The following is a 26,589-nucleotide window of genomic DNA, read 5'->3' as shown; positions in this document are numbered from 1 at the left end:
AGTGATATGTTTGTGTCCTTGTATTGAGTGAAAGCGTCCATGTCGTGTCGATCCATGTCGATATCCAAGCGTCCAGACGGAAGATTTTAATTACTAATGAGTCGGACTTGGGCAGGGCTGCGCGTTGTCAGTGATGAATTGGATTTGTTGCAAACCGCACGGTGATTATAAAAAGCCAAGTTTGCTTTGGTCATGTGCCCGCAAAACGCCTTAATTCAGATCTTAACAGATTAGGGGCAGAAAAACGACACTCCGCAGCTAAATGTCGTTGGGAAGGTTACGTTTGCTGTACCTCCCATAGCAAACCCACAACAACGGAGTTGGTTGGTGCTAAAGCCTCTGGCAAGCTGATAAGAAGGTGGAGGTTTTTTTTTGCTCCCTTCCCGTTAGTTGCATTTTGTTCTTCCTATCCTCTGTACTGAGAACAGGAACCAACGTCGTGTACACAAAGAAATGGAATATTTTTATTCCGATACGGGTACGGGTGCTCCTTTGCCAGCAATGTTATGTTTAGCTTCGCTTTATTCCGCCCGCAAGATAAGCTATATCAGCACCCGCGAGTACATGCCAGACGCGAGTTGGCAGCGTCGTTTGAAGGCGATTCTGACCGGTAGCAGTTTGTTCCGGGGCCCGTCACAAGCGCTTACACGGTGCATCCTCCTGATAAGCTCCAAAATGTAGGCGGAAGGATAGGAAACTCAGCCACAAAAGCGAGTGGCAGCTCTTGTCGAGGGGTGTATATTTGCATTCACTGTCAGAAGTCTATCACCCGGCATTCAATGTTTTTTTATTGCGTTTCAGCACGCAATTATGATGTATCGGGATTAGCTTAGTACGAAACGCATGAGCGCAGTTGGGTATAAAGAATTCTTCCGGAAGAAATATTAACCAACTGACTCGAGGTTTGTGTCACGTTCTTTTGAAAAGCTGAAGTTAGCTATCACTACTCTGTTCTGTCGTTGTTCCTCATGGAGAGTTCCTGTTTGCTTTTTTGCTGTTACGGTGTTTACCTAAACCACATGCGTATTTATTTTTATCATTATCAAACCCTTGGAATTTTCTTCTTGTTGATCGAACTACCGAAGACCCACGATCGTGTATCAATAAGCAAAGCTATGTTTATGCTTCCGTGCGATACGTTAAAAAGCCGAAATCGTGCGATTATGCTGCGCGTAAAATGGAGCGATCCGTGAAAGAGTGAGTGAAACGCATACAAATGTTGATAAAGGAAAAAAGGGGTTGGTTTAATATTTTCTTTTCATTTTCCTCGCCATCCCGCACTACAGGTTTCCCTTGCGAACACCCAGCGATTGACGCTCGATATCGGAAACTATTCCCTTGAGTGAAAGTGATAAAACCACCATTCGCATGCCGTGTTTGCCGTGTGCTCCCATTAGTGGGGTTGCATCTTCGGATCGTGGATACGTAGCTGGATGCAGCTGGCAAGTGGTTTTTTTTTTATCTCTCCTCATTCGATGGCCTATTAGGCTGTGATTGGGTTTTATGGTCCGCCATAAAAGAGCGCGATAGCTGCGCGCTGCATTGGTGATCATCGTGGACTGTTGCACCCTTTCACCCTTTTTATGATCGATTTTATTTTCGTCTGCCTAAAATCCCCCAACCTTGCGTTGTGATAGATTTCTCCAGCAAGAATGAAAACGAACATATTTGTAATTCAATTTCGGCTAGCGCATCCAATGGCAAATGGAAAAATTAATTTTAAACTACTGATAATTACCGCTCAACCGCAATCAACCTTTTTCCCGTATGCCGTAAGGTCCCACGAGACTCTAGCTGACGCGTGTGTGGCTTTTACCCGAACTGCGTTTGGTTTTTTTTTTGTTTGCCTTGCAAATAGGAAGCTGGAAGTAATAAATTCATCCCGCCCAAACATGCCCAGGCCGCAAATTAGCGCAATTGTTGGCTGTGTAAGGTAACAAGCAAAACGTGGCTCTCTTCCCTCCAACGCAAAGAAAGGTGGAAGTTCGTTCACGACGGTGAAATAACACGAATTAATGCTCTGCACGCGTGCGTACCTCAGACAATCGATGCCACCGTGCACCACCGACAATGTTGCTGCCTTTCCCGGTAGTAAGTGTGTGTGTGTGCCGGGTTGGGAAAATGCACCCAGAAGCTTACTCCAGGAACTCCGAACGACTATTTCGTCGATCGCGGTGGGATCGTCAGTGGATTAGGGCGTGGTGTTGCGTTGCGTTGTGTTCACCTGCCACGCATCAATAAACGCAGCACACCTACCAAGTACTTCCCGCAGTGCCGCTCACCTAGCTTAGGAAGTCGCAGTCGAAATCATCATGTGCTTTTCAAACAAGCAGCCCTCGTGGGTGATGGAAAATCGCCCAACACACAAGCAGGGGGGTATGGTGATTACGAAAATTTTCCCAATTTTTCCAACATCCTGAGTTGGGGATTCCGAGTGTGGAATGCATCGCTCGTTGCGTGCGTATTTTAGCGGCGAATTTGGTCTCGCAAAATATGACCAAAATAACGAATTCCAGACGTTGTGTTCGATCGATTCCGCGCGTGCCGAAAGCAGCCGCCTTAGCTGTAAACATCGCCCAAGGCGGATGAATGCTGAAACGCAAATCACCAACCCTCCTGAAAGCGGACAAACAATCCTATTCCAACACCCAACCTCCATTCCGAGCTCGAGATACAATCAGAGCAGCTGCTTATCAACTGATGGTGGAGCATCATTGCCTGCGAGATTTTCTCCAATACCTTCGATGTGGAATCAATCACGTGTCTTGTGCCTCACATCCACCACCGGGTCACCACGTGTGAAAGTGTGAAAGTCAAACAAAACTCCCTTTTTTCCGGCACGCTTTTCCAGGGCACACTCTCCCCCTAGAGAAGGAGTTGAATCTGATTGATTGCGTCACGGTGCAATGATTGCTTTTTTCAATATTAGTCGCGGGTTGGTTTGCGATTTTCTCACCTGAGCAGAAAAAAAGCGGGGTAAAAAATTACACGGAACATTATGCAAGCGCGAACCTAAAGCATAAAACCCTAACCACGACCCAGTCAATGGCACAATGGCGTCGTCGCAAAGGAACCAGGTGGCTACAATTGGGTAATCCCACCAACTGCAGCATATTGATTGCTGCTGTAATCAGCTGTTACACATCATCTATCGCCCCTGGCTGTTGGATTTGCTGATGGATTGCTTTTCCTTCTTCTTGGAAATCTCTCAGCTCCAGCGATCTTATTTAATTCAAAGCTCTATTAAGCTAGAGCAGCACCGCACATTAATCACTCCGGGGCCGAGTGAATGATGATAAACTTTAAAGGGCTCAATTTAAACTGCAAACGGACGTGCTAAGGGTTCTGACCTTACGATTCCTCGATTGCGACGGCTGAAGCCACACATCAGCAGCAAGAAGCCGCCCCACATGTATAAAGGCAAAGATGCATTCTCCGCGCATTCTACTGGTATTTGTTGTAGCACTTTGAGCTTTCTTCCCAGATGGAAATCAGGTTTTGGTTCAGCCACAACGACCCCAAATCATGCTCTTTCTCTCGGGAATCGTTCGAGCAGAAAGGACAACCCTTCTCCGCCCTGCGATCTAAAGAATGTCGTCGTGAAGGGTCGATCGTTCCGAGGGCTACTCACTTGTTTTCTGCTTCGTTGGGTATCGTTCGCCCTGCTCACTCCGAAACACTGGCTGATGATGGCTTACTATGGCATAATTTTTTTTGGTTTTGTTTTGGGGAGATGCTCTGCGGTAAATTGACCGACCTGGCCAGTTTGAGAGCTAGCGCGTGGCCATGTGTGAGAGACGACCGAAACGGACCAAGGGATGGGAACACCAACGATCGAGCACACGCGAGAAGAAGGTCACGCTCGTCTCCACGGCCGGTGGCTCGCCACTAACGGGAACAAGCTGGAACGTTTTCATTACCGCAGGCTGAAGGCTCTCCCCGGCCTTGTGTGTGTGTGTGTGTGAGAGTGAGAGGAAAGCCCACCCGATGGCTGGTGGTTTAACATTCCTCGAAGAAGTCGAGCTAGAAAGTGGACGGTGAAAAACATGGCCGCGGGAAAATGATGGCGTGAGGGCGAAGTCGAACGTAAGCCGATCTTCGTCGGTAGTCGAAGAAGTTGCACAAGTGCACGTGGCGAGAAGAAGGCAAAAGAAGCTGTGTTGCGTCTTAACCCGGTCCCAGTTCCCGGTTCAAACGCCGCATCAGGGACGCGTACACGAGTGTGCCTGTGTGTGCGTGAGCTTCCCAGTCCATGTTCCCGGGCGTACCAGGCCGTGGGGCGGCTAAATAGTGGTCCCGGATCGCGAGCGAACGAGGTCGCGGAGAAAAGCAAAAGCGCGCGCCCGGAAGAAGCCAATCAATCTGGTCTGGTGTTGTCTTTCCTCAAGCGAGCGCACCCTAGAACCCGTTGTGCGTTTTACGTTTGCGCAAGAATCGGAGTGGCAAGAAAGCGAAGGGTCTTAAAAGAAAGAGCAAAGAAAAGGCGTGCGCACGATCATTTCGCGGTTTGGCGACCAACGCGACGCAACTGTTCTTGTTTCGGCAGCGATCTAACTGTACTTTTCGCGTGTTTATCCCATCTTGCTTTTACCCGACATTTGGGATCTTCTCGCGATCGGCTTTTGCGTGATCATCGCACGCTGCTCCCTCTTTGGTCGGGTTTGGGCCACAATTAATATCGCTTCCCTTTGCTCGCTGTTGCGCAGTTTGGCTTTCTTTCACGCTTCTCCAACACCATGTGAATCACAGATGGCATAAGTTCGCGGCTCAAGTTCACCCTCCTTTATCATAAACCGGAAAAAGGCTGCCTCGAACTGCGCTTTACCCACAGCCGTAGCTGCTTTGACCGACAAGGGTGGACGTTTAACGATAAATCACGCCCGTCCAATCCTTCAGCTGACCCAATTTTTGCTCCAGCCGAAACCATAATTGGACCACTTTCTCATCTGCTGCCCGTTGCGGATGATCGTTCATCCGCTTTTCGAGCTCCAAAATGTGTGTTGTGATCGTACTGATCGTGCTCGTTCACGTCGCGTGTTGTATTTCGCGAACACTTGCTCCCTACAACAACGGAAGCGCAGATGACGTTCGGACATCGCTCAAACTCGTTGCGATGCAATAAAATCCGGACGTAATTCTCGCGCAATTTGCATGCTTGCTTATACCCCGGGGGTTGTACAAGAGAGCACGTTTCCTGTTTGAGGTACTCTATCAGTGTGTCCGAAACGGCGGCAGTTAACCGAGCGGGGCACTGTGTTTGAAAAATCGCTTAAACGTGTGTTGTCCTGCGACCGGATTAACGAGAGCGAGCGAACAAAAAAAAACAATTAAATTCAAACCGGAAGCGAAGAGGGGAAGTGGGCGTGCAAAAAAACGGAAAATGATCGTAGAGAAAGTCACAGGAAAACTGATTTACTCTGACCACGTGCGCCTGACAAATGTGGGCTTATGCGAAAAAGAACCCGCACTAAAAGCAAGATAAAAAACCCAAACTATGGACGTACATATCCATGTATGCAGTTTGAGGAAATGCTGGCGACTAACGCAATGTGTAGTGAGGGCAATAAATGTAGAAGCGGAGGAAAAAAAATGCAGCATCAATTGTCAAAATTTGATTCCGGCCAACCGTCGCCATGTGACTCACGTAAATTCGTGTGCCATTTTTCTGTTTCCCTTTTCCGCTGGGGCGATTATTTATCAACAGCACCATTTGTCTGCCACCGTCGCTGTTTTTATGCCGATTTATGCATTTTATATCAACGTCATATTTCACGAGGTGTGGCGTTTGCATGGTGTGGTCGCAAAAAACGGAGTCCTAACAAAAACGCGCCCCCAGTTCACGTTTAGCCCATAACGGATGCATTTTGATCGCACCGCGGCTAGGGTTATGTTTCCTGATCGATGCGTCAATATTCATTCTGGCCTCCATTTTGTGACGATGTTTTTTTTTTGCTTCGCGATTTCTCTTTCACTGTTTCTCGTGGCCATACGTGAGCTTTTTTGTTACTAGAGAAATCCACAAATTTGCACCAAAATTCAATGCCGTCGCATTAGCAGAATAAAGTGCACTACGAAATTGCACTTTTATGCATTCACCTGGTGTGCACCATAATCAAAAAAACGAATTGCGGAAGCACCGATGGACGTGCCTGCTGTTGCGAATGTACGCCAGCTTCTACGCCGCATGATGCAAGCGATGGCGCGCACACTGGCGCATCGAAGGGGGGAAAAAACATCCCCCACATACAAAACACGCATTTGCATTCAAAAGCAAACACATGCGGGCCGCTCCGGTAAAGTGCGATTAATTTAACACCACGCATATTCCGATTACATAAATTAATTGTGTGCTTTAATTCGATTAAAAGGCGAGGTCTTCGTCAGCTGGCCGGCGACGGCTTGAACGAAAGTGGGGTAACGCTGAGTTTGCCTTCGAAAGCAGGCGAGAAAGAGCAGGAAATCGATGTCGGCCAAAGGACCGAACACGAGGGCTTTCTATTTGCCGTCGTTGCATAATGTTCCATAGGATGCGCCATTTATGGCATTCGGGTGTGATTGTTGGGGGAAGGTTGCCAAATAAAATTCGAATACTGCCCCTATTTACTGCAAATGGCAAATAATTTCACATGACGTCTTCACGTGTGTTGGCGTCGGCTCGTAAAAATTTCACCTACTATTTTCCGGCCTGCAAACAACATGAGCTCCAACATCCGTGTACTGCATTCGACAACTGTAATTTGAAATTTGACAACCCATCGCGAATTAGCTTTCCGATTGTTCTTCGCACGTTCGCCTGGCGCTGTTTATGACAGTAACAATGTTTGAAGCGCTAAACCCGGGCCTGTAAATTGCACGCAAACAAGACGTGAAAGTCGATGCCTGCTACGATGCTGCCAGCTAAAACATTACCACTGTAATGAGCTTTTTTTTCGTATGCCTACGAATACCAAGCATCATCATTGTCCTATTTGACGGGATTGTCACGTGTCGTCCCTTCTCGAGGATACGAGTTCGAAAATGGCGGATGGGTGAAGAAGTTCAACAGCACCCGTCGTGTGCTCAGTGCAACGTCAGCATAATATGGAAAGCATTAATCACACGGAGCAGTCTATTTTTTACGACTTTACAATGTGCTGCACAAAATGATGCATTATTGCTGGTTCTCGTCATCATCCTCGGCATCCTCCAGAATGTGTCCCCGGCCCCGAAAGACTGTGCATCATTCCTCTCCAGCTTGGTTGAGGGTTGGGACGGGCGTGCAAATAATAAACTCCCAGTCGCAAGCAAATGTTACCCTCCCAAAGGGACCGATGTTCCCGGACAAAGTGCACCCAAGTCACAGCCGCCGGTTGAGGCAAAACATTATGCAAACGATGGAACGCTGCAATGTGCAATTTTCGAACCTTCGCGTTGGACCGCGCTCTAGGTCGCATTTTCACTCTTATTTCCAGCTGATGAACATGACGAACGTAATTTGCTCGCGGAGCAGTTGGAGGTGTGATACTAATGGTAATGACGATGTTGGAGCAAAGTTGTGAAATCGATGTTAACGACTTTCAAACCGCCAACGGTCCAACGGTGCTAGATTTCGGGAGTACCCTTGGTCAGGATGTTTATTGGAGCACTTTGTGCAGCCGAGTATCCTTCAGCGACACGCAAGAGCACCGATCCCGGGGATGGGACAGTTGATAAAACTTTCCGGTGAACTCCTTCATCCTGCGTCGTGAGGTTTAAAATTTCCATGATTTGTTGAGCGTAGTGAAGGGGAACTACCCCGAAACTGATGCGCGCGTCGTCATGGTGGTCCCGTAAGCTCGTTGAACCGACGGGAAAACCCTCCTACAGGGGTGGAATATTTTTGCATATCATTTTTACGACGACGCTCCGACGACAAAGTTCAAACAAGTTCGATGCTCGTCCGGCTGTCGGTTTTCGGCTCGCGCAGCAAGGTCAAGTGTCACAAAGGGGAACCGATATTTCATCCAGGTTTTCTTTTGATGTGTACTTCCTTCGGATCCATTCCCAGTGACGACTGGTGTTGTGTGCGAGCTGTGATAAAATCAGCGTCTCGAAGCAGACGAACAAGAGAACGCGCATGAGAAGTCACACTTTTACACGCCCTGACCTCGAGCCCTTTTTGGCCCGTGAGAATGTGCTGTTTGGGGGGTTCTTCGGGTTTCATTTCTGGCATTTTCCTCGGTGGTGGGAGTCGTCAGGAATGTGTTCCATCCGGTGGAACTACACGCCGGCGTGTTGACCGTGCATGAGAGAATTCTCAGCAAATGTCTTGATCTATCGTCTCATCCACAACAAGCGGACAGAAATGGTTTCATTACAGCGATCAAAACGCTCGTCAGGTTCTACGCGAAGGTGAGGTTCTGAAGTGTCATGATTTGGGGGCTGTTCCTTTGCTTTTCATGGTTCTGAATGGCTCGACTTCTGGTGAGACCTCATGTTTTAGTTCTCTGGAATGTTTTACCACACCATAGCGCAAGAACCTCCGTCATCTCCGTCGTATACTCGTTTACCATCTGATTGTCCCGATAGCAAGCAAGAGAAAACGAGCAAGATGTTATGATAGGATGTGATGCGTGTCTCACATTAGTGTCACATATCTAAACTATCATCTTAACGACCGGTTGGATGGAGTTTGTGCTATTTCGGACGAGGACAATGGCAGTGATATCGACCCAAATCACTTTCTCATATCGCCCTCCCAGATAGGGTTGAGAGGATGGAATGAAAATTTGTCCCATCCGGCTGGCCATAGAATGCACACCTTGAGCGAAGATAACCGGTCACAATCTCGTTACACCTCATCTGGGATGTCAAAATAACCACATCAGGTGTCTAGAAGTCTATAAAAAGACACGCCGTGTCTTGACTTTGACCACGGTTTCTTGGCTTCACACAAAAGTTAGGTAGGCGTCGTTAGCGCTTCGTTCGAATTGGGGAAAAGATTACGTAGACGATATAGCCCAATGCCATCCGGCAAATCATGGCAATCGAGAATAAAGATTATGAGTGTTTCGAATCATCGATCAAAGTTCATTGTTAACGCTCCCTCATCTCGTCTATTGGCGCTTTGGAGCTAGTACATAGATTTATGCCCACCGTGTTAAGATGAAAACCCACACTTTTCATCTAAAACAACCCACGAGAAACCTCTCCGGTGGTTGGATGTTGGAAACAGCGGTCAAAGGCGTTCCTGGTAGCAGGTAGAGCTACCTTGTCCGTTGAGTAGGAGGAAAACTTACTGGTTCGAGAAGAAACGCCCCCGCTTTTAACGGCATTCTATAGTTGGTTGTCTCTAAGGGTGGGAGCTTTTTATTTCTAAGGTCTCTAATTAAGATACGCACCAAGTAGGACCTTCTAGGGCGATTTAACGTTCTACGGGAGTGCTTTCCATTCATCCATTAACCATCGATCACGAGCTTTTAATTTGATCGTGTGATTGAGCTGTTAAGCTACATTTTCGTTAGTATCGGTCACAAGATCTGAGAACCACCTTTCTCCAGCATAAAACTTAACTCTACTGGAGCACAATGTTTACACAACCCTGTATCACCAATTGGTTGGTGTTGGTAAATCACATTTCACCCACTACAAACGCCCTGCCGTGGTTATGCTGATGACATCAAAAGCGTTGCTTCCGACATTGCATGACATCATCGAGCAATCCGCCAGCCAGCCAAATTGGATCATCGGCCATCCGTCGACCGAGGTTATTCGTAGCAAAGGAAACAGCTCGTCCAGGTGCTGGTGTGTCACCTGTTTTATACCTGTACGGCTATTTACATCGCGTATCCACTGGCGCACGAAACAATGATAAGTCCCACCTGCATGGATGGGGGTGGCTGGTCGCTCACATAATCATCAACCAACCTCCATGGCATGCTGCTGTCGCTGTCGAATCGGAGAAAGAGGACCGACAGGAAATGGAAAATCACCGCCAGAGAGCGCGTGTGTTTCGTCGTTCGAAGGTGCCGGTGTCCCTGAGTTTCGGACGTGAGTTTGTCTCTCTACCCCCTTAGCTTCCTCTTAAGGGAAGGGGGTGGTATTATGCTTAGTGACGCCGGTGTGTGCGTTCATGCAAATCATTCCGTGGTCCACCCACAACGTCCGTATCGCGTTGGAGCTCAATTTGCGTGACGGACACGAAAATTGCTTCATTTTGGAAAAGGCGAACCTTCTCTTCCTTCGATCCATCCGATCCAGTGTCATTGCCTACGACGTTTGCTTGGATTGTTTTGTGTGGTCCTGGCGTGATGTCGGTGGACGGTGGGGAAATGCACCGGAAAACTCACCGTACCGTGCGATTTGTGCGATGGTTTGTTTGCAAGAGTTTTCCACCCACCACCATCTTGTGTGACTGCATCTTCCGAGGGGTTGACTTTGGCGAAAGGGAACAAAAACAAACATTTCATGATGACAAAAATGTGCATCAACCCACCCACCAGCAGACAGCGGGCATTCGCAGACGAACGTCTGCTAAAATAGTCGTTCGTGCGATGGCAGTGCAGGGTGATAAGGCTTCCCTGACTAGGGGAGGATAAAAAAAACCCACAACACCCTCTAACACAGCCATCCTATCGATTGAAATCGTGATTTATGGCCACATTATTTCTCTTCGGTTTTCCTCAACGAAACCACGGGACAAAGGTTCGCATCACCACCCTGTGCAAAAGTAAACCCAGTCGCGACCAGAACGAAGGACTCCACCACCTCGTCGTGTAGTGTAGCGTTTTTCCGATAACCGTACAACGAGGTGCAACCAACCATGGAGCCATTTGAGGCAAAAAGTGAGGCCGATGTCGACCCCCAGAAGGTTGAAGGCTTCAAGTTGAAGCTGAAGTCACTGGCACGGTCGAAAGGGGTGAATATATGTGTGTGTGTACCACGGGCATTGTGCCGCACACGCGACGTTTATCATCCAGGCTCAGGTTCGTCGATAATTGCACCATCGCGTTGGTCGCGCGACAGTCTGCTAGAATTCTTCGAACTGCAGCACTTCCCGAGGTCGACTGCTGCCGCTAGCGACCGGCGTTTGTTTGTTTGTTAGGTTGCAAAATCGCTCCGCAACGTCGTGGCGTTTAACCGCGAACGATTGCACGATTGCATTAAAAATTGTGCCCCTCTGTGCACGCTGCAGAGCCGCGTGACCTTAGTCGCGCGCATTGTATGCACTTTTGCTACTTATCTTGCATTATCGATGCGATGTTGTATCGGTATTTTAATGTAAACTGTTGATAGCAGCCGTAATGGAAAGAACCGTACGGCAGCACCCGGTTTAGAACGATTCATTTGTCTAAAAATAATGCACTGCAGAGAAAAAGGCAATCGGCATAAGGAAAGGCACACCACTCCAGAAGTAGTGTGACTCACGGTCGCTGCTCTAAAACAAATGGCACCTTCACGATCCCCATGACGGTCTGGGTCGCTCTCCCCGTTTCATTGCGATGCATTCAAGTGCACGCATTTGCAATTTCTCTTTTTTGTCTTTCGTTTTCTCCACTCACTGCTCTTGGGAAGGGTGCGTGCAGTCGTTGAATGGCACCTTTGACTCGCTGTGGAAAATTCTGTGCCATGTCTCTGGCTTGGGGTTCGGATCATGTATGCGTCATGGCGTTTTCCATTTTTAAGGAGACTCACAGTGAGTTTTCCGCTTCGCTTTCGCGGTAGTGCCCTTGGATGGTAGCGCCCATGTCTGCTGCGAATGTAGTCTGCCCTTTTACTCTGTAAGCGGCGCTCGCTTATCGCAAGGAATAGCACCGGGAATGAAAATGGAACGTGAATTCGGTTGCATTCACTTTCAAGCTCGCCCTTTGGCGTTCTTGCTCTTTGCTCTATGCATACTATTCTTCCCCCTGTTTGTTTCGCCGGTACAATTTTGCAACCTAGTTGCCAATGCTGTGCCTCTCAGAGTTGCATTAAGGCACGTGCTCGCGGTGCATTTGGTTGGGATTTTGCACCCACCGCTTTTTTTTAGTGCCAGGTGTCTACTATCGGTTGCAATCGGTTCTGCAAGCTTCGTTCATTCAAATTCCCTAATGGCCTTCGTTTTATGATGATTCCGCACACCGTATGGTTGCCCATTTTCTATTCTTCCGAAAGGATTTCCAAACCGGGGCGTGTTCGAAAGGGACCTTTTGGGGAATGATAAGCGAGCCAAAGCGAAACTAATGCAGACAAAGTTGATTCGTTTCCAACTCACCACGTGTGTCTCTTCGCATTGCATTGTATTTCGAGGCACGTATACGAGAGAGTCCATTACGCCGAGTAAACCAACGGTGAATCGGCAGCTTGTCATGGATTTGTTGCGGCATTTTTTTTCCCTAACAATACACCATTTGTGCCGACCGTAATTACATTCGTAACTGAATTTTTTCTGTTCCTTTTCTGAGATGATTATTGTTTAACAACGCTCGGACCTCACATACATCGGCACAAGACGGAGAAACGTGTCGTCTGCCCTGCAATGACGATGGGCAGCATATCAATTGGATCTCTGTGCAAATATGTGAATGAAGCTGTACAATTTGTCATGCCTACTTACGGTGGAAAGCTGCTACTCCCAAGCTAGCAACTTGTTAATTTAATCGCACCGCTTTCGTCGGGTGAATAGATTTTTTTAAGCTATCCTCACTTCGATCGATCGTACCTCAATCTATTGATTGCTACATCTCGTTTTCTCTCCACACAAGGCGACGTGTGCGCCACGGGACGGGACTCAACTGCACCAGCTGTGCAGGACTGCTGCAATCGGAGTCACAATCTGTCACAATGAATCTGGCCCCCCACAAAACCGGTGGACAAATCGATGCACTTCAGAAGTGCAAGCACACGATGCAACAGTACCGGCAAACTGCATATGCACCAGCCGCCTCAATGCTCCGTGGACAATGGTCCTCCGTGGATCGTGATTTGAAACTCGCTTTTCGTCCGTGACCAATCCAATGCACCGTTTCAAAGGTGGACCTCGTGAACAGCTGCCGCTTGAACCGAACTCCGAATGCGGTGCAATGAATAAATTGTAAAAGAAAAAGCGGCTACCACCTAGCGGCTCTCGGTCACGTAAGGCGTTGTTCAAGTTGCACGGATTGCGTCAGCTAGCCCTCGCTTCAAACCGTTTCTCCTTCCTGCAATGGTTTAAGAAAACATCTACACCGCCGAAAGAGATTACCATTCGGGTGTCGAATGTGCAAACAGAGTGTGCCTGTTTAGTTGCATTTTAAAATGGCTGATTTGCATCGCCTCGAAATGTAACACGTTTCTTCGGGTGCAAGTGTTTTATTTACGAGAACATGACCCGACCGGAGCACGTGTTTGGCTTACTAAAGATACAGAAGTAATCGGTTGTTGAGCCAAGGGCTTAATTGATCGGATTTAATTCGCAATGATTAACACACTCAGACGTTTTGTTGTTCAAATTGAAACGTTTTCTTCGAGACACCAGATATTCCAACGTAGTTTAGGCACATATTTGAGGTGCAAATTGGTTAGCTTCCTTGCCTCGTTCTCGCAGAATTCATTCGCCAATCGCAGCACGAATAGAAATAACTCTCAAATAGATGACTGTGTTCTTACCTCCTCTTTTTTTTTGTTGGACACGCTGTTGGTGAATTAATCCCCATCGAATTAGAAAAGCCCCGCAAAGTTAATGGACGGCTTAGTCTCGGAGGGCTTCTTTTCCTCGCCGCGGGAAATCAGCCAACGGCGAGTTGCTCTTTATCAAAATATTATCAGCTTAATTTTCGCGGGGCTTCTGTTTCTAACGCGAACAATGGTTGGCTGGATTTGGACGGAAATAACTAAAGAGCAGAGTCCGTTATAAATGGGCTTATAAAAATGCGCTGTTTTGTGTGGCGAATGGTTTGTTTACATTTTTTTTCTCCATTTTGTGGTGTCTCAAAAAAGAAAGAAACACGCCACCACCATCTTCTACCGAGCCGATGGAGGCGAGCCGGTCAAAGCCCGTGAAACGTATTCGCGAATGTAACCGCAAAGGAGGAAAATGCGCTTGAATTTACAAGTTGACATCAACGCAGACTGGTGGCAGTGTTGGTGCAAAAGGAACACAACAAAAAAGTGATGTAATAACTGGATTTTGCACTCAATTCCTTTTCGCGCATTCGGGGCGGCACGGACTGGGGAGGGGCCCATTTGTCGGATGAATTCGGAAGGCTTTAGCGGTGTCTTCTTCACCGCAGTAAAGTCTCTTTTCACGATGCGAAACGACGCGCTGCCTTTGCTTCTCATTCGCCCAATATTTATATCCTGCGGGTTTCGGTTCCAGAGGCCCCCTCGCGATTCAGCACAAAGTGGGAAAACTTGCTGTTCTAAAACGCTTTTAATTGGCACGGTTCCGTTCGCCAGTTTCGGTGATGGAAACTGCCGGAATCGCTTTGCAGCGTCATAATTACAGCTTGGTGGCACTGTCGCACGCTGAAAGATATTCTCGATCGTTGTTACGTACCACGCCGAAAAGTAAAACATCCGCTACGAGAAGCGGCTTTAATTGCACAACATTTACAATCAACAACCACAACAACCTCCTCCAGAGAAAAAGAAAAGGCAGAGGCCGCCGGCTCTCTGCTGGAGCATCATCATCATGATCGTACGGTTCGTACGAATCCATTAGCTTTCGTCTTTTTGATTGCTTTGATCTTCTCGAGAACGGGAATGGAATGGAACAGCAAGCGAGCGAGTTTCAAGAGTTGTTGATGATGCATTCATTACCCAGGGAACTTGTGTGTGTGTGGTCGTCATATTTCATTAATCAAAATTTATCCCGATCTATATTCAATCATCATCCTGCCCCAGCATCCATCACAATCGCATCGGAAGCATCGTTGACTTTAGGGAGTGAACGTTATGCATATCTCCCATCGCGCAGGGGTAGAATCGCAGTCCATGGTCGATGTTGTTGCCGGTCATTCCTCCCGATCGATTTGCGCCCAGTAAAGAATCCCCCATTGATGGGTTTTGATTTTCAACCCTTTTCTCTCGCTGGGAACGAATGTGCTGTGTGGGAGACTCCGTTTCATCGATATCTTTTCGACAAAGAGCGAGAGTACAGGGCTTCGCATGTAAATCACTCCTGAAGGAGATGTGCCTTAAATTGGTTTTCATTATTGCGCTTGAAGGCTAGTTATTTTTCATTTTCCCTAGAGCCCCGGCTAGAATGGTAGCAGCAGACTGTGGGTTTTTTTTTTATTCATATCCAATGAGGAAAAACAGATTTTTTGCTTTCGCCGGCCATTCCACTTCGAGGTGATGATTCACAAAAACCAATCCAACACTACTTCGTTAGCAGTACTCGGTATCTCCGGAGTGAGCTGATATATTTAGCAACCCTGCTCGAGTGCAGTTTGGCATCGTAATTTGGTTCCACTGGCCCAGAGTAGTGGAAATGATGCGTCATGTTCAATAGCACATTTTGAACCGCAACACAGTCAGTCATAATTCATCAAGCAATTTCAGCCAACATTATTTGCTGTTGATTTATCATACCTGCAAAGAAAGGTTTGTGGGTTGATTTATGGTGAAACATTATTATTTCTTTACTTGAGTGAGTATTGGAGTATTTTTAACCCATCATCTTAAAAAAAAACATAGTAAATGCAAAAACCGACGTTTGCTTTACAGCAAAAATGCAAGATCTTGGGGGTGTTATGTGACCTCATAGTGACCCGAAATCGTGTCTATTGGACTAAATTTTATCATGCCAACTCCGTTCGGTAGCCAATTTCAAGTACACGTGTACCGATATCAACTACCAACCCATCCCATGGCCATGAATGAGCAACCTGGCTCGCTCTCGCCCGAGAAAGGTCATATATTTTCCGCACAATTCAACAGTCAGCCGACCAACGGCTGCAAGAGTCATAGACGAGGGAAAACTCACCCCGTCCGACCGAAATAAATAAACAGTAGAAACAATGTACTGTTAACACCGGCAGTATATTATGTTTTGATAGCCCGTAATCACTAGCTGCGTGTGTGTGTGTGTGTGTGTATGTGTGATCACACCCACGCACTCTCAAAGTGCAACGGTTCGGTGGAACTGCATAATGGAAAATGTGCGTGTGTGTGTTTTTTTTTGTTTCTTCTTTGCGTTCGATCTACCCAGGGGCGCGTGTTTTAGTGTTCCTGTCGAAAAGCATAATCAAACTGACACTGTTTTCCGACCACCCCGCCCACCCACCCACGCACCACCCAATTATGCTACCATGGGCACAACCTGCGCACGCGTCAACCAAGCCGCGCAAATGGAACCGATGTGATTTTTCATGCTTGCGCTTTACTTGTTCGCCACGGAAGTGCCGCAATAGCGCAACATCGCGTCATACTTACACCCCATGGGGGTGAACCACGGGTGGCGTAGTTTTTCCTCCCCCTATACATACGGTGGTGTTTTATTGTTTTTCGCTCCTTCTCTCGCTCGAGGCTCGTGTCGTCGTTTCACGTTGAACTGGTTTGTATTTTCCACTAGCCGCCGTTGCATACTTTCCCTCTTCTGTTTTCCACCAATTTTCAACCCTCACACACCCCCTGTAGGTGGGTGGAGGATAGGGGGACTAATTGTCTGGGGCTTCCGAGTGGGTCGCGGCCGGCAGCGCGGTTAGTTCCAGGCCATAATAATGCAAGAGCTAATTCTCACTCGCTCGCCCGTCGTCCGAACTCGGCGCTCTGCTGGTGCTCGTGGCAGAAGCTCGCACCACTTCCCTGCCGGTGGATGGAGAGGGAAGTGTAGGTGGTAGGTGGAGTGGGGGTGTGGTGTTGTAATTTTTACTTTTCGCGACCCACATTCACGGGCAAAAACAAAACCTGGGCGCGGTCTCTTTCGCTCGCTGTACGCTTTATTGTAGTATTTTATCCACACTTCCTACGGACAGCAGAGAGAGAAAGAGACAATGAGAGTAAAGAGAACGATAGAGAGAAAGAGATAGGGTAAGGTGCGTGCTTGTTTCATTTTTTTTTTGCCAACAACCCCCCATCGGGTGTTGGGCCGTGTCGATAGTAGTTAAATTTTGTAGTGGCCCAATTGTCGGTCATTTCGGCCATTACGAGACGGAAGCGGTTTTTGGGGTTGTTACATGCATGTGAAATTGAAAACGCACCGCAGAAATACGGTACAGTATCGCACGCGGAGGCTCTACACGATCCTGGTGATCGAACGCCGCTGGTAAAAAGCTGTTTGAGCATTCGCATTTCATTCACGCGAATGTCACGTTCGATTCTAACTCAATATTTAGACATGCTCGGGCAACTGGCGGATGTTGAAGGCGTACTAAGTTGTTCCAATAGTAACCGTTTTGCTAATTTCAATACGCGAAAAACAAACGTTCGTTGTGAGTGTTTGCACAACATCTGCCCACCATTTTATGGTCCCGTGCAATTGGCTGGATTAAATTGCATGATGGAAATGATGTGTACGTTTCACACGTCTACAAATATGGTTTTATTTGCAATCAGCAACGCATTGGGTGCTATTTGCAGACGATAAATTCACAAACGAGCTTCACCACAAGACTGCACCAGGTTTCATTCGCGTGAGGATAATCATATTTGAAAGTGCCAAGTCCATTTCAATGACTTCCTTTGGACCTTCAGGCTTTTGCAAGGCTTCTAGCCAACGTTTTCGAAGAAAGAATCCGTACCTATCGGCGTAAAAGAAACCCCAACAAAACCTTCCAATTTTTGCTATTGATTTGCGTTAATCATTCTTTGTTTCTTTCTTTCTTTCTTTCTCCTACAGTTCAAAATTCAGTTCGACGATTCGCTCACCTCCACGTACGAGTATCCCTCGGAGACGTCCCTGCTGGAGGCGAACGGGTATGACGACGCGGACACCGGAACGGACGCGAACGGCGCCGCAGGACTCGCCTTCGTCGACAACGGCCTCCTGTCGCACACCAACAAGCTCCTTTCCTCGGTGCCACTCGGTAAGTGTGTCCTTCCTAGTGATCCTCTAGTCCAGCCCAAACAATCCTTTCTCCTCGAGGCTCTCACTTACCTTTCTTTTCGGAACAACGATCCTTCCGACATCCGGACCATATTTAAGCCTGAAGTAGAGAAGCCTCCGGTAGTTTTTCGCCAAAAAAACGTAATTTCGTCCATTGTTTCTTCCAACTGCTCCTCTCCAAACGGAACTCTCCATTCCATTCTCCTAGAGCTGAGGCTGACACACAACCGCACGCTCGTACACACACTTCCTCCGTCCCAGCCCAAGTATGTCCTGTAGGTGGCGTGTCCTTATCCCCCTTGTTATCCTGTAGCACGTAACCCTCCGAGCCAGAAACAATCGTGTATCATATGCATAACGTTTTGTGCGTTCGTAATTTCGTTTCTTCGCTGCTAAACGGCTATGGTGGTTGCGTTTACCACCGGCCGGAACTGTAATGTGCCGCACACCAACCCTCCCTCAATTATCACCTGCCTTCTTGCCCTTCTCCACCGCGACGCTAGACATTCATTCCGGGATAACGTCGTGATTCGGTAAGCAAGTAGCCATACTCTCTCTCTCTCTCTTTTTCTCTCTAGTCCATTATACACCCACTCACACAAACACACACACACACACTTTACATGCCTTTCGTTCATGCTTTATGTTTCGTTGTTTTGTTGTGCTTTTTGTTGCATGTGTGAAACATTAGCGATCAATTACCCTAAGAACGCAGGAACGCGATCGTTCTGTTGCTGGTGCATCTTTGGATGCATCTCTGTTTACGAAACGAGAACTCTGTTTACGCTTTTTTCCCGACAAACACACAGATGCCCGTTCTCGGGTGCAGAACGCCCAACATAAACATGCTCCCGAAATAGAGAAAATGGACTGAGACCCGTCAAATTAGTCCTAACAAAGCACGGGTGATTAATCGCGGGGTAAATGGCCCACTGCAGGCACCATTAGCTGGTGTGCGGATGGTTTTCGGATTCCCCCGAAAACATTGCAAAGAGGAAATGTTTTTTTGACGGAAATCCACGACGGTGATTTCATGGCGATTTCATCTCTCGATCTCGTTTGCCGGACAAACAAATGGGTGGTTCGTCGTTTTCCATCACACCTCGAACGTTTTTACGTTACACCGGTGTGTGACATCATCACCATCGGGACGAACCGATTCTCCAGCGTTTTCCAGTCGTTCCGGCCAGATTGGGCTCAATTAACGGCGTATGCAACAATTGCGCAACCACCACCCCCAACGCAGGCGGCGAGCTATACTACCGAGAGCTGCCTGGGCGGTCCTTTCCCGGGGGCAAGAGTGGCAATAATATGGCTGGCGATATTGCATCAGCTGCAATTCGATCCGAAATTGGAGCCCGATTGGACGCCGCGGTCCATAACAATAACCAACCGGACGATCGCGCGGGACGTTCGGAAATGAAAAGGAAATCTTCCTTCCCGGGTATATAGCTGGGGGATGGTTTTGGGACGGACAGCCGGGAAAGAAGAAATGAAACTGCATTTATTAGTGCAATAGTTGCACCCACTTGTGCGCAATGACGCAATGCCGGGTGGTGATCCTATCGAAGGGATAATAAAATTAGTACAATGCCAAACCGCCCCACGGGTGTCGTATGGCTTTTGTTTTCGTTTCATTTTTGAATTTCTCTCGATTTTTACGGCCGTCATCGATCCGATAGATGGGCCATCTTGGCTATGATGATGATGATGGCGCTGCTAGAGAGAAAGCAAGCAGTTTTTTCCCTCGTGGAATGAGAATTGTACTCCAATTGAAACGAAGCTGAATGAAGTTTGCATTACTACAACTGAAGCTCTCGGACGTGGAGGAATTCGATCTTCCCTGACAGAGGAGAACTTCCCAACACTCTTACCCTCGACCGAAGTGGGCTAATGAGTGCAAATCACTGGAGGATGGAGGCCTCGAGTAAACGGGAAACTGGCCCTGGTAACTCCACGACGCGGGATCTGATGTCGTTCGAGCGGTGTAGTGCCCGTCGAGAAGATGATCGCATTTTTCATTAACCGGTTGAGATGACCGGAGCAGAGTGTGTGGAAGAAGATGGCCACCGTTTTTTTTTTGTTCCATGTGTTAATCGAGTAACTGACTAATCGAGTAAGGCAGACATCTTCGCATCGAATCAAAGACATCAGCCACGCCTTCTCTGGTTCTTATGGAAGAAAATTTTATTGTATTCATCGTCACCACACTCATAACGAATGGGAAAAAGGCAGAGCCCAGACAGGACGCAAAGGAAAAGAATGTTGCGATATCTTACGGGTGCATTCGCAAAAGGAAATAGACTGAATTCTTGTCGGTCTGTGGGTTGAGTTCAGTTTGCTTCCTCGCATCCGCCTGATGACTTCCGGTAGGGACGGATGACTTGTGGGAATTGGCACTCGTTTAACCTTGTCGAAACAGGCATTTCTGTGACTCGCATCATTACCAACGTCGCGACACACGATCGGTGCTTCTCTAGGGAAGGAACACCAGCCTTTGAATTTGCTCAAGCCGTAAAAGTAAGCACAGTGCTTCCGTTTTTACATCAGCTCTATCACAAATGTTTGGAGCTATGGTTTTTTTTTCAGTTTATTTTAGATCACAATCGTTCACAGCTTCTGAAATAAGGCATATTTTGCAGCTTGTGTTGTCGATGAATTCGCACTGTAATTTGCAAGCTCGCGCCTTTCGCCGAGATAAATCCACTGTGAAAAGCGAGATAAACCCGCCGTGATTATACGCTTGCCTGGTGTTTTGCCCAAACCCCGTGCCATCGAAAGAGGAAGAAGGCTGCTTTTGTGCTGAAGTCTACTCTTGAACGGAAAGCCTCGTGCGCGAAAATCGATTGCGACGATCGCGCGCTCAGCCACAGAAGCTCAACCATCAACCGTGGGGAAAAGCCGTCAACGAGACGATGCCAGCAAACCGAGCGAACGAACGCCAAAGATCGCTTCCCAGGGCGCACCCGAGCTGAAAGCTGCTAATTTGTGTAATTTAACGGCGAAAGCACAATGGGAAAAGCTCCATCTATAGCTGCGCAGATGGAAAAATGTGCGCTTATCAATGAAGCAATCTGTCCCGAGCGGAAGCGCCCGATGCCATTGTCGATCACAAACACGTTTGTTTATCGTGTTCGTTCGTACGATCGTCGGTGTTTGTTCTTCGACATAAATCCGCCAAAGTAAACGCTAAATTTTCACGAGCAGGGTTAGGGTCTTTGCATGATTGAACTGCTAAATGATCGGCAATTGAAGAGTGTTGAAATTCCCACGTCGTCCGGGAGACGAACAACGGCTACTCTCTGTCCCAAAGGGCGCGCTGTAGCTGTAGTGGGTGGCTGTGCAGTCCTTCGAGTGGGCCGCATTTCACTCCCAACCGATAGACACGATCATGGGGATCCAATCCGACAATCACCCCCCCCCCCCCCAAAAGCAAACCAAACGTGCACATATCGGTAAGGAAGGGAAAGCTCTAGGGAGCGAGGGAAAATGCGGTCCGGCGGCATTTTAATTGAGCCCACAGACAGAAACCGGCTGGCTGCGCTTTTCTTTCACCCTCTCGCGCCCACCGAAGCCAGGGGGTGGTGCACGTTTTCTTTTCGTCTCCATTACGTGGAAGCCCAGGGAGATCGGCAAGAGGATCCTTTGGCACGCGAAGTGCGACGTGTTGGTGAGGCGTTTGTTTAATTTCCCCCGCATGGCTAACAGCCCTCACTGATCGTTGCCGGACAGTGAAAATATATACATTTTATCGAAGAAAAACAAAGCGTGGGGAAGATTGAGGGAAAATACTCCTCAACTCGGCCAACTATCGCTTTCTACCGCTGTCTCGACGTCCGGCCAAAAGCGCCAGGCGTTAATATTGCTATCGGAAAATTGGATGGAAAATTGGATGGAAAATTGATCCCTTCCTTCTCACTCTTTTGCGCCGTTTCACGTGCTGATCGCGTGGAAATTGTCACACATTTGGCCCTTTATGCGAAAGAAAGGTCTGTTTGTTAAAAGAAGCATATTGCCATCTCGTCGGGAAAAATGTGTCCCCTCAACGGAGCCATAGCTAGGCTTTGTTGCGCGCCCCCCTCTATTTGGTGGCGCAAGTTTCGCTCCCTCGGAATGGCCAAACTGTGAGCTTTCACTGACGTTTTCCCGGGGAAAAATCGTAGCCACCCATCCGGAGGTCAGATGAAGCGAAAATAGAACACGACGCGGCAGCATGATGGTGTATGAATTCCCTCAAAGTCTCTCCTCACTGGCTACCCCACACAGCCACCAGGTGGTCAGTCAATCGGTTCACGTCTAATTGGTCGAGAGGAAAAACTAAAAACACACAAAACGCGGTATTATACCGTTCGATAACCTTCGCCTTTGCCTTCGCCAACCAAACCCCAACGAAGGCCCGCGCCTGTTGCCGATCGATGTTCGATAAATTATGGCTCCAAATATTTTTCACCACTCCACCGAAAGTACCGTAAACCGCGAACGGCGCTTTCCTGGCTCCAACCCCCCACACATACACACACACGCGCACGCAAGCAAACGGGTGCGCGCGTGGCGGCCAACGGCCTGGCCAAGGGTTCCGGTGTTGTGATTGTTTTATATGAGCAGCGTGGTTTTTGGTGGCGATCGCTCAGCTGGAAACGATGAATTTCAGCAACATAACTCCCTCTCACCTCCGGTACACGTGTGCGCGCCCCCGTGGATTGCGATGGGGTGGGGTGTGTTTCTTTTTTGGGTTAGACGCAGGTGATTTATCGCATTATTGAGATTAATAATGTTCCAATGGTGCAGAGTGGAATAGAGAGAGAGAGAGTTAACCTGCGCATCATTTCACTCCGGAACAACGTACGGGCGGGCGAGCAGCGTGTTTAAGGGACTTCGTTCTGATCGGTTTGGTTTAAATTCGGTCTCAGAATGTAACAGCACCATGAGCATTGTAACACACGTTCACGAGAGTTTAAATTGTACGTAGCAATGGCCGGGTGGCCCATTTTACGGGCACCTTAAATAGAGCAACGATCATGTAAAATCGACACCATAATTAGTTCGATTTCGATTTATTCCCCGCCCTGTCTCTCATTATATGCTAGTGTAGTGAATCATACGCACCCTCCATCGTTGTGCCATATTGCTCTCATACACAGGCGCTAGAAGAAGATCCGCACCTTTCCGATTGTGGCTTCTTCCAAGAACACCAACCATCTAGTAGGCGTCGTGCGCGCTCTGTCAAAGCGAAAATGCCGCCTCCTGTGATTATTGCCATATGAACTGAACGCGCAGTGCAGATGAGAAGAATTCGTTTATCTTGTTCTTTTGCCTCTCATACACACGACCTGTTTCTCACACGCTGCGTTCCATCAGTCGGGCTGCAAACCACCCACAACAATCATCCGCACCAGCGTCTGCAAATGGCAAAAGGCCGCGACAAAAGCATTCCGGAACGGCGCCACAAACGCCAGCTCGTTGCCGCGGGCCAGGTGAAAGCGACCACCGAACCCATTCCAACGCCTACTACTAGTCGGCTGGAAAATTTGCGATCTCAGCAGAAGCAACTGACGGCATCACAACCCTTGTTGTGCCATCGTGAGGAACCGGCTTTTATCCTTCGTGCCGGTGGAAAACCCTCCGGAACGACAGCTCGAGTGTACTTCCGTACGGTGTTGAACCCGCAAACACGTCCATTGGCCACCACCGTCACTCGGCTGGTAGTTCTACCGATTGGCACGGAATCGATCGTCTAACGCTGTTTGCGGAAGGTGATCCTGAAAGTTTGTGACAATTTCTATTTTGTTTTGTTTTAGTTTTGCGTTACACTTCACCCTCGCTCATGTTCAATATGTGTCCCATAATTCGACCACGAGTTATCAGAACCGTGCACTAAGTGAATGTTGTTCTTTTGTTTCCTTCTGTGTACCCTTTCTCATGTACTACGACAGGTTCTGCGCCGTTCGCTAGTTACACCCCAGTAAAAGCCGCCATAGACACGACCTTCGAGCTCGGCGTGACCCGTACGCCGTCCCCGTCGGCAGCCAGCACGGCCAGCAGCACCGGCTCGAACGGAAGCCTTACCACATCGAGCAACAGCAGCAACCATAGTCAGCACTCTGCCACATCCGCCACTTCAACCCACAGCGAGCAGAAGGCACAATTGCAGCACTCCACCGTTAGCAGCAATGGTCACCATCACCACCAGCTTCAGCAGCACCAGCTCGACCGGCCGAACAACAACGGTCTGCACAGCAATGGCCACAGCAACGGGGACGCGATGTTGAACGGCGAACCGCTTCTGGGTAGCAGTGGGACTGGCGAACCGGAAAGCATCCAGTACCTCAAGCCGGCTTCCGACGAACAAACGGTCAACTGGAGTCAAGGCACGCGCGTCACGGATCTGCTGTTCTAAGCTCGTCGCCCTCGTCCCGGTGCCCGTCGTGGACACATCCCCTGTACAGTTTATGCTTTAGCGATTTAGTGAGAGACAGAGTGCTCCCGATGGAGGTGTTAAACCCCTCCCGGAAGTTACTTCTGCCAACTGGCCACCCGTCGTCGTTGTGGTTCTGCCGCAAGCTAAGAGGTGGTTCGATTTGAGAATTTGTACATCGAACTCCATATCCTTCGTGCTTACCATCGAAAAGAGTGACACAGAGAGAGAGAGAGAGGCAGACAGAGAGAATGAAAGCGACTCGAAGCGGCGCTCATCGTGGCTTTTCGGTGGTGGATTTTAGTCTTATCCCTGATATGTATTCTCAGTTATTGAATTTCTTCCTTCCGACCTCATCTGAAGGGAACGGGAATGAACAGTGGATGAACGACGACGATGGTTCTGTTCTCCGTATCTTCCCTGCTCCCTTCCCATAATATCGCCCCACGTGGGTCGCATTGATTGCGATTCTTCCGAGTTAAATTCTTTTTCCTCGCGAGGAGAGTGTGAGCTCTCCTCACAGGACGAGGACATTCCCTATATGTTTTGTTTTGTTTTTCTAACTTCTTTATGGAAATCGGGCTTTTTCCGCGTTCCTTTCACCCCGCGCAATAGATTGCCACGTTTTATGAACTAAAGTGAATAAAAATTAGTAGCATAATAGAGATTAACGGAAAAGGCGTTGCTTATACATGGCCACACCACACCAGCACCGTTGCTTCTGCACGCTGGGACTGATTTTTGCTGCCTCAGCACATGTCGTTAAGCGAGAGGGAACTGAAATCAGACTAATTCCGAGAACATTCCTCAAGATCCTTGGCGCCCTTCTTCCCTGCGACACATGCGTGTGGGGGAAATCGTGAGCTGGTTGAGCTGCGAGCAGACACACCATGCCCAAAAATATTGTGATTTAATGAGAAACGCCCTTGCGAAGGAGCTGAAGTTGGGTGAGCGAATACGAGGGCTGGTGTTGAGAAAGCAGCACGATCCAGGCGAAACGAGACACAAGAATTATTGCTATTGTCACTACTCGTATAACTACTATTATTATATTATTATTATTGTGAAAACTTATACAGAGACGGTAGACACGGAATACGACGGCTGCGCTAGGTAGCAGTAGAGTAGAATAAGATTTTTTTCTCTTTTTAAGAACGTACATTGTATAAAGCACGCATCTTACGATCGGTGTTTGACCACCGGTATGGTGGCAAAGTGTGAAAAGAAACGTTGGAGAACAACGGCAAGAGGAAACACCCGACACGGAGAAGCAACTTGGCCACCAGAAAATGAGGATTACGAGTTTTGATTGCTGATTGCGAGTATTTTAGCTTTCCGACATTGCTGCAAATTAGCCGGAGCTTTGCCGCTGCAGATTGATTGCGCTCCTTGCTGGTTTGTTTGGGCGCATTTAAAGCCTCAAAAGTACGACCTCCTGCCTGTTAGCGATCGATGGGCACCATAAGCATGTGATTGAGCGTAGAAATTACAGAGCCTTTTTTCGGGAACCAGCAATAGTGTGTAAGGATGCCGAGAATGAGAGAGAGAGAGAGAGAGAGAGAGAGAGAGAGAGAACGATGCAATTTGAAAAGTCGAGCGCGCGCGAACCCGTTCTACCGAAACACTGCCGGACTAACGTGTACGTGCCCTCCCAACCAAAACGGTGAAGGAGTTGCCTCAGAGGTGCCGTGCTTTTATTGTTAGTGTGATAGCAGGTGATAATAGTGCAGTTTTTGCATGCTTGCAGAATAGATTCCTTTCCCTCTTGCCCATAGCTAGCTTTCTCCTCCGGTGCGTCGGTTGGCTACCATTTCTGGTTTCTGGCCGCTAGAGCGCGCTTGCATTAATCATTATCCTTATTACTCTCTTCGGCTTGGCTCCTTTTGCATGGCAGTTCGCATTCCATATGATGCAAGAGAATTAATGACCGCGAATGGCTTCAATTTTACGGGAACCTCGATCCAGTATCGAAAAAAAAGGAGAGGGAGTGTGTTCCGTTTCGAGGGGTTATTTTCTTCGTTCTAGTTACGCTCCCAAAATTCCATAACGTTCTTTGCGTATTTTTTATACATATACATGCATATAAATCGTATACAAAATAAATCTATCGACAAGACAGTCTTAATGCATTTTATGCAACCAGAGTAATTTACTAAAGGTGTATGAATCTGTAGTGAAATGGGGGGTAGTGTTATTTATTATATGG

General features: G+C 48.0%; 1 protein-coding gene across 1 annotated transcript in view; it reads left to right on the top strand.

The window, feature by feature from the left end:
- The window catches only part of LOC128721616 (uncharacterized), a 51,265-nt gene extending 24,703 nt beyond the window's left edge, over window positions 1-26,562 (top strand). The window contains exons 5-6 of the mRNA XM_053815386.1: window positions 17,762-17,948; window positions 23,902-26,562. Of these exons, the coding sequence (XP_053671361.1) occupies window positions 17,762-17,948; window positions 23,902-24,365 (651 nt within the window). The 3' untranslated portion in view covers window positions 24,366-26,562. The remainder of the gene's footprint in view (window positions 1-17,761; window positions 17,949-23,901) is intronic.
- The last annotated feature ends 27 nt before the right edge of the window (window positions 26,563-26,589 follow it).

The sequence above is a fragment of the Anopheles nili genome, chromosome 2 (assembly GCF_943737925.1).
Source record: "Anopheles nili chromosome 2, idAnoNiliSN_F5_01, whole genome shotgun sequence".
NCBI classification, from domain to species: domain Eukaryota; kingdom Metazoa; phylum Arthropoda; class Insecta; order Diptera; family Culicidae; genus Anopheles; species Anopheles nili.
Note: the sequence above shows the minus strand (reverse complement) of the source record. Positions and strands in the feature narration are given on the sequence as shown.